Source organism: Sciurus vulgaris (assembly GCF_902686455.1).
Source record: "Sciurus vulgaris genome assembly, chromosome: 1".
NCBI classification, from domain to species: domain Eukaryota; kingdom Metazoa; phylum Chordata; class Mammalia; order Rodentia; family Sciuridae; genus Sciurus; species Sciurus vulgaris.
In genome coordinates, this window is record NC_136461.1 from 88,570,267 (window position 1) to 88,587,625 (window position 17,359).

Below are 17,359 nucleotides of genomic sequence, written 5' to 3' on the forward strand. Positions count from 1 at the left end.
AGACTCATCTGCAATACCACAAGAGTACTCACTGGCTCCATCCAGGGCAGAGCCGACTTTAGTCTCATCTGAATGGGGAAGCTGTACTGAGTCAGATGAATGAACATGACCAGAGGATGCAAAATACTCTTCAACTGGCCGGAGGTCATCCTCTTTCTCCTCGGGCATTTCACCATTGAGACTCCTAAGATAGGGACAAATAACACATGAAATTGAGGTATTTTAAGAAGCCAAGACCTCACCCTGGTCCTGTATCAAGGCTGAATGGTGGAGGCCCAGGACAAGGACCCCACCTTCAAAAATGATTAAGAAAGCATTCTCAGCCTATGGACATAGTTTAGGTGCCCCACTATGAGACAGAAAGGGAGAAACACCAGTTGCCAGTGTACTATCCACATAACAAGCTGATGGGGAAAGGAGGCTCCTGTCCCCCTATAACCTACAGTCACCAAGGGAGGACACAATGAGAAACATAGCAAGTCAATATCTACGTAAATGATGTTGAATTTTAGATACTGGTGTCTTGTCAATAGTGTCCTGAATTTATGATTTCAAGAGACATTCCACCTTCTTTTAATGTCAATATTATCACATGACATAACATTTATTTGTCTACTTTTCTTTTCATGGCTTACCTCCCCTTGATCTCAGTCCTGCAGTAGAGAAATCATTTTTGGGTGTCATCCTGACACTAGCCCTTACCAAGAGGTTACTGCATTTCTTTAAGAGCAAGTAGTGCCCAAGGCTGCTCTGTTCCCCTTGATCAGACTCCACCTTACAATACCATAAAGAAAACCGAAACCCTTGCAAATGCGTTCCATCATCTTTGATTGAGTCAACAACTTCACTGCATTTAAGAGTCCTACTACACCTTTGGTTACGAAATCTGTTACCGGGCTGGGGAGATAGCTCAGTTGGTAGAGTGCTTGTCTTGCAAGCACAAGTCCCTGGGTTCAATACCCAGCACCGCAAGGAAAAAGAAAATAAATCTGTTACTACATTTGTCCTCATGCTCTGTAGTTTTAGAATCCTGTACCCCCTTTATTTTACCCATGCTTTCTAGCCCATGATCATTCATTGTTACCTGCAATCCAGTGACTCCTCTTCATTATCAACCCCATTTTCATGGGATTCTGTAAAAATATGCAGAAATGAAGACATCATTAAATAATTCCATGTCACTCTCTCCAATAGAGACAACTGCCTCAGAAGAAGACATAATTTATATATGCTAGATTCAGGGAGCACTTAAGGGAATTATATTGAAAGAACTCACATGCTGAGTTTAAAGAAATGGTTTTTATGCTATGCTGATCCATTATACACAATGTCTCTTATGGGTTGATTATTTTCATGGCATACTTTTCCTTCACTTAAATGGTTAAAGTCAAAATGCATTTTGATCTCCTAATCCCTGCATACGTGTTCAGCTTCTTCTGGATTTCACTAGCTGAACTTTTCTTACTTCCACAACGTTCTTTCACAACCTTAGTGGCTCTGTGCTCCCTCATAATTCTCAAATAGAACCAGTTCCATTCACTAAGAAGAGGATTCAAATCCCTCAGCCTCATTTCCCTCAATATTAGGGACTGTTAAAGATCTCAGTGTTGACCCTGGCAGTAGAGGGAAATTCCTCTTTGCAAACTCTTCTGGGATGAACCAATATTTCTACCACCTGATTCTAGCATTTTAATGAAAGCAAAATGAAACACTTCCAATAAGTCATTCTGTGATGTCCTGAACTGTGATGTAGAATCCAGGACAGCTGGTGAAATGTTACTACTGGAGGGGTGGAGTATTAGACACTTTGGTTCAGATGAGAATAAATGCTCATATTACATTTTGGTACAATATACAAAGTCTAACAAGCCAAAGAGTACTTGGTGCTCCCCAGGGCATAGATATCTTGACCATTTATGGATTCTACAGGTCAGAGGCTGTAGCATTCCCATCAGGGAAAATTCCACACACAGGGTATGAGAGGATGGTACTGGAGTCCAGAACCCAGGCACCATGATACCATCTCCCAAAATACATGTGAAATTAACATAATCTTGGACAGTCAGAAAGACCCAGAAAGTATTCACACTTGACATTTAGCAGGACAGATGGAGGAGCGGTCCCACTGTAGAACAGAATGTTAAACAGAAGTCACGGCATCTGCATGTGGCAGAACTATCAGTGCTTGTCAGTGCACCTTTATTCTCCTCACCCAGCCTGCATTGCTTCACATCCTGCATTAGCCAGTGAGTGCCGAGGAGGAGGGGTGTGCCTAGAAACAGGAAGAGTGCAAGAAGCATGACCCACCTGATGTCTGTGTTTCAAACCTGGTCCTACCGTTTGACTGAAATCAACAAGTAACTACAGGACCTGCCTGCAGGGAGATCCCTCTATCCACACAGAGGAGAGGGCTGAGTTTAAAGAAGAGGGAGACTTCCCGGGAAGCCATCAGGAGCCTTATTCTCCTTGGAAGTGATGTACTTACTATCCACATCCACGTGTTCTTCAGAGAGGGAGGAGGGACTCTTGGGAGTTTGGTGAGAGTCAGGCAAGTTGTGGCAACTGGAAGGAGTCAAATCCATCTCATCCAATGGGTCCAGCAGCCCTTCATCCATTTCCTCACTCTCTTGTGATTCCATCCTGAGTCCAGGTATGTAAGGAGAAAAGAACGTTAAAAAACAAAAAGGATGGACTTCACAACTGCTCAGCAGGTTATGACAGGGTTCCTATATGAGAAGAAAGTGTGGCTAGCTCTTCAAACTGGAGGATCAAAGTAACCCTGTCGAGGTCAGAATGTGACTTTCACGGGACTTTGAGAAGATGGGTACAGAGCTGGAGAGAGGGCAGGAAGTGGTCAATCACTGGCCAGAAAATATGCTGATAAGGAGACTCGGCTTTCCCACAATGACAGCCATATGTGCACTTTATTCCACTTTCATGCAGGCTTCTAGTACATTGTTTCTTGAAGTGTTACTGACTCCAAATGATCATGGCTATTCTAGACCTTGTTTCAATACTGTGATGTAACTTGAATTTTCTTGGATCTGTTCACATTGGCTACTAGGTTATCACAGCCAAAAAAACTCATGGCCAGCATGAAAGCAAAAGAAGGGAATCCTTCCAATTTCCCTGTACAGGAAAGTGCAATGGTTCACCCTGAGTGTAGGAAAACCTGACTTGAGTTCATCTTATTCAGACTGCCTCTAGCAACCAAAAGAATCATGAAGAAAAACAGACCCACTATCTGTTTAGCAGAATAGATGAAACAGACATAGTCAGCACTTTCTACATTCCCCTGGACCTGAGATCTCCATGTCGCCCTTGCCTTCAGATTCACCTGTGGTCTGTTGCCTCTTCCTCTTCCACTTGCTTCTGATTATGTTGACTTTCTGCAAATACATTTAGACAGGAACACTCACAACAAAATCCTACTTATGCCCCATTACCAACTCTCTGCCAATTTATGCACAGGGTGTGTTGAGCATTCTTGGCATGGGAAAAGGATTCTCTGTGAGAAACACTTGAGGATATCTCAGCTGTGTCAGATTCTGAGAAATGGAAGGCTTCCTGGGAAGATGGTTCCATCATATTCTGTGCTAAATTGCATAATCAGTTAAAACTCTTCTTTATTCAAATAATCAGGAAACACTAAAGAGTGGCTGTTGGAAAAGTTTCGTCAAAACTCAGACCTTATTCCATCAGATGTGTGATTAAGTGTGCTTGAGTTGAGATTATATACTGAGACTAAACTGATGAATGGAATTGCAGACTCTCCAAGAGGAAAGATCTTTCATGCTACAGAGAGAACAGGATACTTTCAAATAAAGGGGACAAAGAGTGCCAAGGTCAAAGTCATGCCTTCAGGAAAAATTCCAAACACATTCACAAGGGATCATGTCAACAGTATCTCCAGTGATATATTCAAGATAGTAACCTATTTGGACAGTCACTAATCCTCAAAGTACTCTCTCTGTGTAGGATCAAACAGTAGCAAAAATATTATAGAAGAGATCAGTATCCCAGGCTGGAAGAATGAGGTCATGCAGACCCCTGTTATGCACAAATATCAACAGTGCCTCTGAACAGGTTATAGCTCTGCAACTTCCTGACTCCTGTTAGTCCTAGGTTTACCATCTTGAATATGCCATTGGACCCTCAGAAGTATGACTGCTAGGGCTACATTTTTCTTTTAATGGAATACTGATGAGCTATGTCTAGAGAAGTGGAGACTTCATGCTCACCCAACAGATCGGCACCATAGCAGAGAGGCTGGTGGATATCTGACAATTTACAGTGACTGAAGGAAGACTTATGGCCCTCATCCAATGAGTCCTGCAGATTTTCTTTCACTTCCTCCTCCTCCTGTCCTGCTTTGCTCAGCCTAGTGGGATAGAATACAATTAAACCAAAAGGATTAAACATAAGAGTCCCATGTGGCCATTTGCCTGCCTCTCGCCTGTCCATCGCCTGCCTTACACCTATCCATCACCCAACACACGAGGTTCACCTCCAGATCGACCGACAACAGTTAGCATAGTGATCGCCAACCACTAGTGGAGCACCAGCTGCCTGCTGTTGCCTGGAAGTTCACTGTTACAGTACCTGCAGGTTTGATTACACATGGCTGCCTCCATTTTGAGACAACAGCCAGGCCCTGTAGGACCCCTGGCCGGACTGACTGAGCCCCATCTCCAGTATCCCTCAGCCCGACCCATCACTCCCTGCCTCTGGGGACCTCACATCGACTGACTGCTCTCCACCGCCAGGACCCCCAGACCAACTGACTGCGCACTATCACTAGGACCCCAGACCGACTAATTATAACCGGCCTCCAGGATCCTGCAACCACACCAAACACACCTGGCCTCCAGGACCCCTGCCTGACCAACCGCACCCCGCCTCCAGGACCTCCAGCGGACCATGGCCACACCCTGAGCTGCAGCTCCCCATTTGCCAACACAATTCGAAGCCAGAGTGGCCATCTTGGATAATCCTGGAGGCCGTAGCTCTGATCTTTAGGTGGGGCAAAACCCATCCTGAGATGCCTGCTGGAGGCTTGAAGCTCATTGTCAGGTACCTCTCAAGCATCAGGCCACTGAACTCTGGGAGGTTTCATTACTATGTGAGTGTTATACTGTAGATTTTCTTTTTTCTCCTTATTGAAAAAGTTTAAGTTTTTATTTCTTTACTTTTCTTGCTCTCTTTTCCTTTTGTTTACCTGTTCCCTCAGAGTCTCTTTCTCCCTTTTCTGCATGCTAACATCCAATTTCTTTTGATTACACTCTCACCCTTTCTATTATCTAGAAGTTCTGTATAATCTTTTCTTATCCCATTAACAGCCACATTCTACATCCCTCTGCATCCTCTTTGTCCTCCATTTGAAACTGCAGACCTTATTGCAAATCTGTTTGTTTTACTGAAGATAATATTTGAACTCATTCTGTTTATTATGACAATTTTGTTATTGTCCTCACAGGGGCTATTTGGTCTAGGATTGCATAGTGTCTGATTTGGGCACTGCTAATATTGATCTCCCCTTAAAGAAAGGGTTTTGGAAACATATAGGGCCACTATAAGCCTATAGGGGGAAATCTGCAATACCCCAGATCTGTACTGCTAGAGGGGAAGATACATGAACAACATGAACAAACAAGGGAAGAAAATGATCCAAAAAAATCTAAGTTCTATATTAATAGAATCCAATGACAGTATGTTAGAAGAAATGTCAGAAAAGGACTTCAGATTATACATGATTAAGATGATTCATGAAGCAAAGGATGAGATAAGAGAGCAAATGCAGGCAATGAATGATAATACCAATAAGCTGAAAGAGCACCTGCAAGAAGCAAAAGATCATTTCAACATAGAGACATTCTCAAAAAAAAAAACAAAAAACAAAAAAAACCACAAATGGAAATCCTTGAAATGAAGCAAACAATATAACAAATAAAAAATTCAATGGAAAGTATCACCAAAAGACTAACCACTTGGAAGACAGAACCTCAGACAATGAAGACAAAATATTTAATCTTGAAAATAAAGTCGCCCACAAAGAGAAGATGGTAAGAAATCATGAACAGAGTCTCCAAGAACTATAGGACATCATGAAAAGACCAAATTTAAGAATTATTGGGAATGAGGAAGGCACAGAAATACAAACCAAAGGAATGAACAACCTATTCAATGAAATTATATCAGAAAATTTCCCAAACCTGAAGAATGAAATGGAAAATCAAATACAAGAGGCTTACAGAACACCAAATCACAGCAGGTCCATACCAAGGCACATTATAATGAAAATGCCTAATATTCAAAATAGATAGGAAGGCCACGAGAGAAAAGCATCAGATTACATATAGGAGGAGACCAATACGGATAGCAGCAGACTTCTCAACCCAGACCCTAAAAGCTAGAAGGGCCTGGAACAATGCATTTCAAGCTCTGAAAGAACATGGTTGCCAACCAAGAATCCTATACTCAGCAAAACTAACCTTCAGATTTAAAGATGAAATAAAATCCTTCCATGATAAAGAAAAGTTAGAAGAATTTACAAATAGAAAGCCTGCACTACAGAATGTTCTCAACAAAATATTCCATGAGGAGGAAATGTAAAACAACAATGGAGGCCAGCAAAGGGAGGAACTACCTTAGAGAAAAACCACTCAAAGGATAAACCAAGCCAACTTAAAAACCAAAAATAAGCCAAACGACTGGGAATACAAATCATATCTCAATAATAACCCTGAATGTTAATGGCATGAACTCATCAATCAAAAGACATAGACTGGCAGAATGGATTCAAAAGAAAGACCCAACAACATGCTGCCTGCAAGAGACTCATCTCATAGAAAAAGACATCCACAGACTAAAGGTGAAAGGATGGGAAGAAAACTACCACGGACATGAACTCAGTAAAAAAGCGGGGGTTTCCATCCTTATATCAGATAAAGTGGACTTCAAGCCAAAGTTAGTCAGAAGGGATAAAGGAGGACATTTCATACTGCTCAAGGGAACCATAAATCAGAAAGACATAACGATAGTAAATATTTATGCCCCAAACAATGGTGCATCCCTGTACATCAAACAAATCCTTCTCAATTTCAGGAATCACACAGACCACAACACAATAATTCTGGGTGAGTTAATGCACCGCTGTCACCACTAGATAGATCTTCCAAACAAAATCCAACCAAAGAAACCATAGAACTCAATAACACAATCAATAACCTAGACTTAATAGACATATATAGAAAACTCTATCCATCATCGAGCGGATTCACTTTCTTCTCAGCAGCACATGGAACCTTCTCAAAAACAGACTATATGTTATGCCACAAAGCAGCCCTTAGGAAATGCAAAAAAAATAGAGATATTGCCCTGTGTTCCATCAGATCATAATGGACTGAGAATAGAAATCAATGACAAAATAAAAAAGGGAAATTACTCCAACACCTGGAGACTAAATAATATTATTGAATGAAACATGGATAACAGAAAACATCAGGGAGGAGATAAAAAAAATTCTTAGAGGTCCATGAGAATGACGATACAACATGTCAAAATCTCTGGGACACTATGAAAGCAGTACTAAGAGGAAAATTTGTTGCATGGAGCTCATTCCACAAAAGAATGAAAAGTCAATAACTAAATGACCTAACATTACAGCACAAAGCCCTAGAAAAAGAAGAACAGAATAACAGCAAAAGTAGTAGAAGACAGGAAATAATTAAAATCAGACCTGAAATCAATGAGATTGAAACAAAAGAAACAATTCACAAAATTGACAAAACAAAAAGTTGGTTCTTTGAAAAGTAAACAAAACAGAAAACCCTTAGCCACACTAACAAAGAGAAGGAGAGAAAACTCAAATTAATAAATTTCGTGATGAAAAAGGAAATATCATGACACAGAGATACAGAACATAATGAGAAGCTACTTTGAAAATTGTATTCCAATAAAATAGAAAGTACCGAAGACATTCACAAATTGCTAGAAACATATGCTCCTCCCAAATTGAACCAGGAAGATATACACAATTTAAACAGATCAATATCAAGCAATGAAATAGAGGAAGCCATTGAAAACCTACCATCCAAGAAAAGCCCAGGACCAGACGGATTCTCAGCCAAGTTATATAAGACCTAAGGAGAAGAACTCATTCCAATACTTATCAAAGTATTTCAGGAAATAGAAGAGGAGGGTACCCTACCAAACTCATTCTATGAAGCTAATATCACCTTCATACCCAAACCAGGAAAAGACACATCAAGGAAAGGAAATTTTAGACCAATATCCTTGATGAATATAGATGCAAAGATCCTTAACAAAATATTGGCAAACCGTATCCAAAAACACATTAAGAAGATTGTGCACCACGATCAACTGGGGTTCATCCCTGGAATGCAAGGATGGTTTAACATCCGGAAATCAATAAACATAATCCATCATGTCAATAGACTTAAGGATAAGTATCATATGGTTATTTCAATTGATGCAGAAAAAGCATTCAACAAAATACAACATCCCTACATGCTCAAAACACTAGAAAAAATAGGGAAAGTAGGAACATACCTGAACATTGTAAAGGCTATTTATGCTAAGCCCATGGCCAACATCATTCTTAATGGAGAAAAACTGAAACCCCCCTTTAAAACAGTAACAAGACAGGGATGTCCTCTTTCACCACTTCTATTCAACATTGTCTTCAAAACTCTAACCAGAGAAATTAGACAGACTAAAGAAATTAAAGGGATACAAATAGGAAAAGAGGAACTTAAGCTGTCACTGTTTGCTGAGGACATGATTCTATATTTAGAGGATCCAAAAAACTCCTCCAGGAAACTTCTAGACCTCATCAATGAATTCAGCAAAACAGCAGGCTATAAAATCAACACACTTAGTTCTACAGCATTTTTATATGCCAGCAATGAAACAGCTGAAAGGCAATGAGGAAAACAACTCCATTTGCAATAGCCTCAAAAAAAATAAAAGACTTGGGAATCACTCTAACCAAAGAGGTAAAGGATCTCTACAATGAAAACTACAAAACATTGAAGAAAGAAATTGAGGAAGACCTTAGAAGATGGAAAGATCTCCCATGTTCTTGGATAGGCAGAATTAATATTGTCAAAATGGCCATACTACCAAAAGTGCTATACAGATTCAATGCAATTCCAATTAAAATCCCAATGACGTGCCTTACAGAAACAGAGCAAGCAATCATAAAATTCATCTGGAAGAATAAGAAACCCAGAATAGCTAAAGCAATCCTTAGCAGGAAGAATGAAACAGGGGTTATCGCAATACCAGAACTTCAACTATACTACAAAGCAATAGTAACAAGAACGGCCTGGTATTGGCACCAAAACAGGAAGGTAGATCAATGGTACAGTATAGAGGACACGGACACAAATGCAAATAAATACAATTTTCTCATACTAGACAAAAGGGCCAAAAATATGCAATGGAGAAAAGAGAGCCTCTTCAACAAATGGTGCTGGGAAAATTGGAAATCCATATGCAATAGAATGAAACTAAACCCCTACCTCTCATCCTGCACAAAAATCAACTCACAATGGATCAGGGACCTTGAAATCAGACCAGAGACCCTGCAACTTATAGAAGAAAAAGTAGGTCCAAATGTTCAACTTGTTGAATCAGACTTCCTTAACAGGACTCCCATATCACAAGATATAAAAGCAAGAATCAATAACTGGGACAGATTCAAACAAATAGCTTTCTCTCAGCAAAGGAAACTATCAGCAATGCGAAGAGAGAACCGACAGAGTGGGAGAATATCTTTTCCACTCATACTTCAGATGGATCACTAATTTCCACAATATATAAAGAACTCAAAAAACTCTACATGAAAAATACAAATAATCCAATCAACAAATGGGCTAAGGATAGGAACAGACACTTTACAGAAGAAGATCTACAAGCAATCAACAAACATATGAAAAAATGTTCACCATCTTTAGTAATATGGAGAAATGTAAATCAAAACTACACTAAGATTCCATCTCACCCCAATTAGAATGGCAATTATCAAGAATACAAGCAACAACAGGTGTTGGAGAGGATGTGGGGAGAAAGGTACACTCATACATTGCTGGTGGGGTTGCAAATTAGTGCAGCCACTCTGGAAAGCAGTGTGGAGATTCCTGAGAAAACTTGGAATGGAATCACCATTTGACCCAGCTATCCCACTCTTCGGCCTATATCCAGAGGACTTAAAATCAGCATACTACAGAGATACAGCCACATCAATGTTCATAGCTGCTCAATTCACAATAGCCAGACTGTGGAACCAACCTAGATGTCTTGCAATTGATGAATGGATAAAGAAACTGTGGTGTGTTTGTGTGTGTGTGTATATATATATATATATATATATATATATATATATAATGGATTATTACTCAGCTATAAAGAATAATAAAATTATGGCATTTGCAGGTAAATGGATGAAACTGGAGAACATCATGCTAAGTGAGATAAGCCAATCTGAAAAATCCAAAGGACGAATGATCTCATTGATAATCAGATGATGACACATAATGGGGGGTGGGAGGGGTGAAAGAATCAAGGAAGGAGGGACTGTATAGTAGGAAAAGAGGGGTGGGAGGAGTGGGGGAAGGAAAAATAACAGAATGATTCAAACAACATTACCCTATGTAAATGTATGATTACACAAATGGTATGCTGTTACTCCATGTAAAAACAGAAATGACATGTATCCCATTTGTTTATAATAAAATAAATTTAAAAAATAAAAAAAAGAGTCCCATGTGGCCTGAGTCGAGGCCTAAGGGAGTGGTCACAAAAGGCCAGGATACTCCTTTCAAAGAGAAAGAAAATGATCCTCCTAGCATGTGGTCAGAGTGCAGGTGTCTTCATGGCAGGAGACAGGAGGAGAGGCTCATGTACTGGGAGAAATGAACTGAGGAGGATGGAGACTCTACTCTCCCTGTGTGATAAAACCATGACCCATAGTATATACAGAGGGGGGTAAAAAACTATAGATATATACATATTTAAATTTGAAGGCTATAACTTCCCTGCCTACAAACCCATAAACCATAAGGAAACTAGCATACATCTCATCCTAATCTATACAAGAAAGGAGATGTTGATGCTGACAGTTGAAAAAAACTTTAATTAGGCAGATTACCTCTACTTACAGAGCAGCACCATAAAGAAAATGGACACCTTGTTAAAAGACAGGCTTCTTCCTTGGCTGAGGAATGTAGTCATTCCAGCAGTTTTTGTTTGCCTTTGCATGTCAACTGTGTGGACACTTTGGACCTCTTGGTTTGCTCATCTGGGACCCTGCTCATATTTTACCCATCCTCATCCAAGCTCTTAAAATTCATTTTACCTGGGAGCCAGTGATTCATCTTCTTTTCCACTCTCCTCTTCTGCACCATTCTCTGAAATCAAATTCACAAATGTCCAGTTAGTCATTGAGTAGTTCCACATAAGTCACTACAAACACATTGGGGTCCTGATCATGGATACATAAATATCAATGGAGGACCTGCTGGGTGAGCCTAAACTTTTCTCTGGAGGCAGCTCATGAGGACTCCATTCAAAGGTGAACTGACTCATACCAACCATATTTCTCAGGTCCCACTGCAATTCATGGTGATGTTCAGAGGACTAACTGGAGTGGAGAGGTGTAGGAACACAGGGAAGCACTTGGCAAAATCACAGACCAATGCGTAAGCAGACTAAAACCTGAGATTGAATCGCAGGAGTGTGTGATGCTTCTGCATCCACACCTCATCCACAGGGCTCAAATAATAGCAGAGAATTGAATCTTCAAGAACTATAGACTCAATGCCGGGTGCAGTGGTGCACACTTCTAATCCCAGTGGATGGGGAGGTTGAGACAGGAGGATCGTGAGTTCAAAGCCAGCCTCAGAAATTCATCGGGGTAACAGGAAACTCAGTGAGACCCTGTCTCTGAATAAAATACAATATAGGACTGGGAATGTGACTTAGTGATAGAAGTGTCCTTGAGTTCAATACAAAAAAAAAAAAATTAAAAAAAAAATTAACTGGACACAGAGCTTCCACTTTTTGCAAAAATTAAATAACTATGATTCACAGACACAGGTGCAAAATACAAGTATTTTTATAAATCTCCTATAGATGACAAGGAAGAAAATCTAACCTAGGTGACCTTGGGTGCCATGGGATTGTTCGTTGTGAAGGCGGGATGCAGCACAGGGAACCTATTCTCTCGGGCACTGCACCTTGAAGGTATGTGACATTATACATTTTCCAAAATACACAGAATGTACAACTAGAGTAAATCGAAAGAAGTCAATTGGCCTTTAATCAGAAATTTATCAATCCTGCCTTATCAGTAATGACAATCATAGCAATCGAGCCCACGCTGGGTTCCCAGGAGGAATTCTCTCTAGGAAAGGAGTTGGAAGTACAAAGTAACATTCCCATCATCAGATGCTACTATGTCAAGGTCTGAAATTCCAAAGTCTCACGTTCTGTATCTTTTTTAAATGAGCTCTTCAATATTTCATTTCCACACGATAGCTCTAAAATACTGCCTGAATTTATTTAGACATAAAGAAATGGAAATTCAAGAGAAATAATATCATCCCTGGCCCACAATTACTAAGGGAAGCAGTCATGCTGGAGGTTGGGCAACTCCTTACTCCTGGCCTCCTGTCATCTCCCTCTTCTCTACTTTAATATGCAATGGATGCTGCCTCATCTAGAGGTCACATTCCATCAGGACACAAGGACATAGCTGAACTGCTAGAACTGTCTTAGGGTGCAATTACCTTCCAAGTTCCCATACAGGCAGCCCTAATTTTACCAGGCCCTAAATATGAAATGGAAAACAACAAAGCTGTTCAAAAAAGGTCACTTTCGGAGTGGAGATTCCTGTGATTCAGGAACCATGATGTAGCTCAGTGTATTCAGGGCCTGAGACCAGCCTACCTGGGCTGAGTTTGAGGATGAGGCGATCAGCCAGGTTATACATGGAAACCAGCAGTTCATGCAATTTGTGGCTGTCAGAACTGTGCAGAGTGAGGAGTTCCCACAGATGCTCTCTGATAAGTAATGAAACATTTTTCCCATGACGTACTCTGTTCCTCAGCTCAGACAGCTCCTGGGTTTGATGGTCGATGATATTGGATTCCCTGAGGTAGAATAGAGAAAAATTTGAGCTTACAGAGTTGAGCAATACATTATATGGACTCTGACACAGATTTCTGTGAGAACATCTCCAAGTTGTCCTCTTTGCAGAATTCTCCTTGACTGTAGCAAAGTTGTGGGGTGGTGGTACACAAAGAACACTCCTGTCATCAGAAAGTGCTCTGAGACTGTGCAACATGCCCTCATCTACTATTCTCTCATCAAAGGCACATCTTCCTGAATCTCCTTCATAAAAATGCCCCTTAGTACTCATGTGGCCAAGGACATTCCTTCATGGAAAGAGACATAGTGCATTGTGCCTAGATGGGAGATAAGCCACACACATAAATGTGTCCTGATCCTGGGGTTAACACAGCTGGGTTAACGGGAACAATGAAAGTAGAAGAGATCAACACATTCAAGGAATGAAATCTCTGCTGAGTGAAAGGTTACTGAGCCTTACCCTGTCAGGAGGTGAAGTGGACTAAGACTAAATGAGATAGCCTTTACACAACCTTGTGGCTACCATAAGGTCACACAACTAGGTTGCTCAATTTAACTCACCTAATTTTAGATTTGGTGAGTATATTATCTTGATGCATTTTGAAATAATGGAAATGAAGCTTTTCATAACAATTTTAGACCATATTGTACCGTATTATTTCTTGCCTAGTTGTTTTATAAATGTCTGTGCGGCATGTGCCTGCCATGGGACTCTGTGCTCTTCTTGCTGAAATGAGCTCTTACTCCCCCCAGCTGAGCTGCCCTAATTCAGACTCACATACCTTCCCTCCTGCCTGCACTGTGCAGAGCCCCCTCACCTTAGCTGCTCTTCTACAATCAGTCTCTCGGCCAGTGCCCCGTCATGGAACTGCATCTTCTCCCCCATCACGGAAGCAATTAGGTCGTTGTCCTTGTGGCATTCTGAGAAGAGACAGATGTGCCTTCCTCAGCAGACAGCTAGACATGCTACTCTGGGTACTGCCTTCAGAGGAGGCAGGCCCACCCCAGGGGCAACAGGAACTTCAGTCCCAGCCTCTATGCAGGACCTCCACCTCTTGAAATCTCCCCAAATACATGGTATTTGATGATCCTCACTTTAAAGATGAGAAAAGAAGCTCAAGGACATAGGAACTGTCATCAGAGTGATTCAACGTATTTGGCAGGCAGGGTCACATCTGACTCTGAATCCTGGACAACTGTCATTACCAAAACTAAAGTCCCTTAAGTTAAATACTGAGCTAGTAATGAGGCATTGATTCCTTGTACACTCAGGGAGACCCCAAAGGACTATAGGGCTGAAGGTTCCCTGGGCTCACAATTTCAAGAAAAAGCAAGTATCTCCAAGATAAAAAATTGTACCTGGATGCTTTCGGGTAAAGTGTAAGGCTTAAGACTATAAGCGTCTGAAAGAAATATGTCCAACACTAGTAAGTTTGTCTTAAATGAGAGGTAACAGAACAAGGAACTATGGGTGTTTCCTCGCTCCCAGACACTGATGTAAGATCTTGAAGAGGATTAAGACATTCGTACATTACAAACCATAGATGTAGAATTGTATAACACAAGAGCAGAGTAGAAAACTGGGGGGCAAAAAATATAAAACCCTTCCTTGATTAGAGCCCAGGAGACTGGCTGGTGCCCGCATGCAACACACAGTTAACCCAACAGGTTCTTGAGGGATATTCAATTTTTCAACATCAATTTTTTCCTACAATTATATGATTCTGAGAAAAGACATTAATAAAATGTGGTCAGCCTTATTCCAAACCTCATTTCTTGAATTGCTTAGCAGGCTTCTATACTTACTTCTTTGGTATTCCTTCCACATTAAAAATTGTACCACTAATTTTTGAAAACAAATCTGGTGAAGGAAGAAAATTTGAGCTCAGTGGCAGCAAGGTTTTTTCTAAGAATAGTGATTAACACAGGTCCCTGTTTCCATGATTCCTTTAGTCCCAACAGCCCACCTTATGGAAAAGGGCAATGGGCTCCATTTCCAGGCTAACTATGGGAGGGGAGGGCCTGCCCTGCAGCACCGACTGGATTTCCCTGGGGCTGGTGGTTTCCCCCACCTACCCTTATTCTCACTTTGATCTAGTGTGTGCTATGGATTCTCTGATGTTCCAGAAACACCTTCCACTGCAGTGCACGGAGAAGTCTCTCCTGCAGTTCCAACAAGAGCCTGGATCCCTGGAACCAGGGATTTCCCCTCACCCAAAGAGTTCCTGGTCTGTGGTATCACTCCTAGATACCATGGTTTCTGTTAGCAGTAGACCATATTCAACTCCCTTAAAGAAGGTCTGGGCTCTATCACACTGGTTCCCAGCATTACCAGAAAGTGCTGTCCAATTAGTACTCAACAGAAGCTTGAACTGAAGGGAGGATCATTAGTCCGGGAGCTTTAGAACAACATGGTTGTTATATGTCTGTAGGATCTGATATGGTAGAGAGAGGATCCTAATAAAAAAGGTGTGAGCTACTCTTGAGGATGAAAAGGTATTTCCATGCCTCTAGTTGCTGGGAATTAACCCAATTCCCACCCAACACTTCACTGTAAACTAGAAATTGCTGTAGCCTTTGTGCCTCATTATTCCATTGTCAGCAAAAGGAAGGCAAAAATACCAATACCTATTCTTGCAGAAATGTGCTAACAATGGGATATATTTTGAGGAAAAAAAGGAGAATAAATTTTGGAGATAAATCTTATTCTCAGAGGGGAAACAAATCATCACACCTCACTTTAGTGACTGCAAACTTATCTAAACTCATCTACAACGTACGATACGTCTGGAGCTGCTTTGCCAGGGAGTACATCGTAGATGTACAAATGAGAAATTTTTCCTTGAGGTCCTGGAAAGCCTGCTTGCTCTGTTGTAACTGAGAATGCAATTCCAGGACGACTTCTTCAAGATCCATTTCTTCCCCTACATTAGGAGAAGAACTGACAGGTACTGCCATGATGTTTTTAGCAGTACCTTCACAGCCAGGGCCTGCAAAGAAGAAATCCAGGCGTGTTATAGGTTAAAAACAAATGAAACCAAGTAGTATTCACCAGGACTAAGGGACGACAGTAGCAGTCATGATTAACTTACTGTTGAGAACAGATTAATCAACAACCCACAACACTTGAAAGTCCTTCACCCTCCAAACAAGGCTCTGTCTGTAGCTACAACTCAGACAGCACTGAGGAGGTAGGGCTGAGTGCGCCAGGTAACAGGCTAACAGAATTAGAAGGTGGGACGTGTCATGGAATGTGAGGAGCCCCTCCCTTCCAGTGGCCAGACTGATTCACTGGTCTCTTGAGAAGGGAGAAGGTCACCACAGGTGTGGACCACCACTCATCTGCCAGTCTCAGTAGTTGTGTACCCTCATGCCAATATTACCAACTTCTATTTGCAATCCCTCCCCAAACTCACCATATTTCACATTTCTTCTAAGTGTGTATGTTCAGAATCTTCAAAGCACAAATGGTTTCCTAAAAAGATGTATTATCTACAGGGCTACCCAGTAGTCTCATTATTTCTTTAATATTAAAGTGGAACTTAAAGCTTTTTCTCAAGTGAAAAATGCAAACTGGCAACAGGAAAACAGTTAAGATGTTCTTCCCTGAATTTCCACGCATTATTTCTAAAGCCATAAAAAATACAGAACAAAGATTACTCTGTAACACTAAAAAAGTAAACTATGAGTGTTTGAAATTATTTTCTGCACGTTATCAATATTATCTTCTTTTAAAATTTTGACATCTTGTCTCTCTCTGGAACATCTGTTGGTGTATAAGGCTCTAAAGGAAGTCCTCACTTCCCTTAGAAAAGTTCCTATTGGTTTAGGTGAAGACAGGATGAATTTGGTAGAGAATCGTTGCAGATCGTACAGTACATATTAAGTGTTCACTTGGTTCAAAGTTCTGCACTCCTTTTCTAAGAAACAACGCTACTCTGACCCAGCTCACATCCTGTTTCAGAAACCTCAAGTCCTTTTCTCCACTACTATCTGCCCAGTGGACAATCTCCTCCTCCTCCTATGTCTCCAACCTTTCTTTCTTTCTTTCTCTCTCTCTCTCTCTCTCTCTCTCTCTCTCTCTCTCTCTCTTTCTTTCTTGGCCCCAGAGTCATAGCCATCTTTCCAGCTTGTTTAATGCATGAGGGGCCACTCTGGGGTCAGTGAAAGTCTTTGCTACTTGGTA

General features: G+C 41.0%; 1 protein-coding gene across 23 annotated transcripts in view; it reads right to left on the reverse strand.

Annotated features, from left to right (window-relative positions):
* Positions 1-17,359, reverse strand: part of LOC306644014 (uncharacterized protein) — a 55,961-nt gene that overhangs the window by 12,748 nt on the left and 25,854 nt on the right. For 17 of the 23 annotated variants that reach the window (XM_079110488.1, XM_079110483.1, XM_079110486.1 and 14 more), the window contains 8 exons: positions 13,992-14,094; positions 12,973-13,175; positions 11,381-11,432; positions 4,242-4,381; positions 3,338-3,389; positions 2,486-2,640; positions 1,085-1,133; positions 33-184 (listed from right to left, as the gene is read on the reverse strand). In XM_079110488.1, the coding sequence (XP_078966614.1) occupies positions 33-184; positions 1,085-1,133; positions 2,486-2,640; positions 3,338-3,389; positions 4,242-4,381; positions 11,381-11,432; positions 12,973-13,175; positions 13,992-14,094 (906 nt within the window). Of the gene's footprint in view, positions 1-32; positions 185-1,084; positions 1,134-2,485; positions 2,641-3,337; positions 3,390-4,241; positions 4,382-11,380; positions 11,433-12,972; positions 13,176-13,991; positions 14,095-15,953; positions 16,164-17,359 lie in introns of those variants that run through there. The other 6 variants (XM_079110478.1, XM_079110477.1, XM_079110496.1 and 3 more) reach the window with 5 other exon arrangements.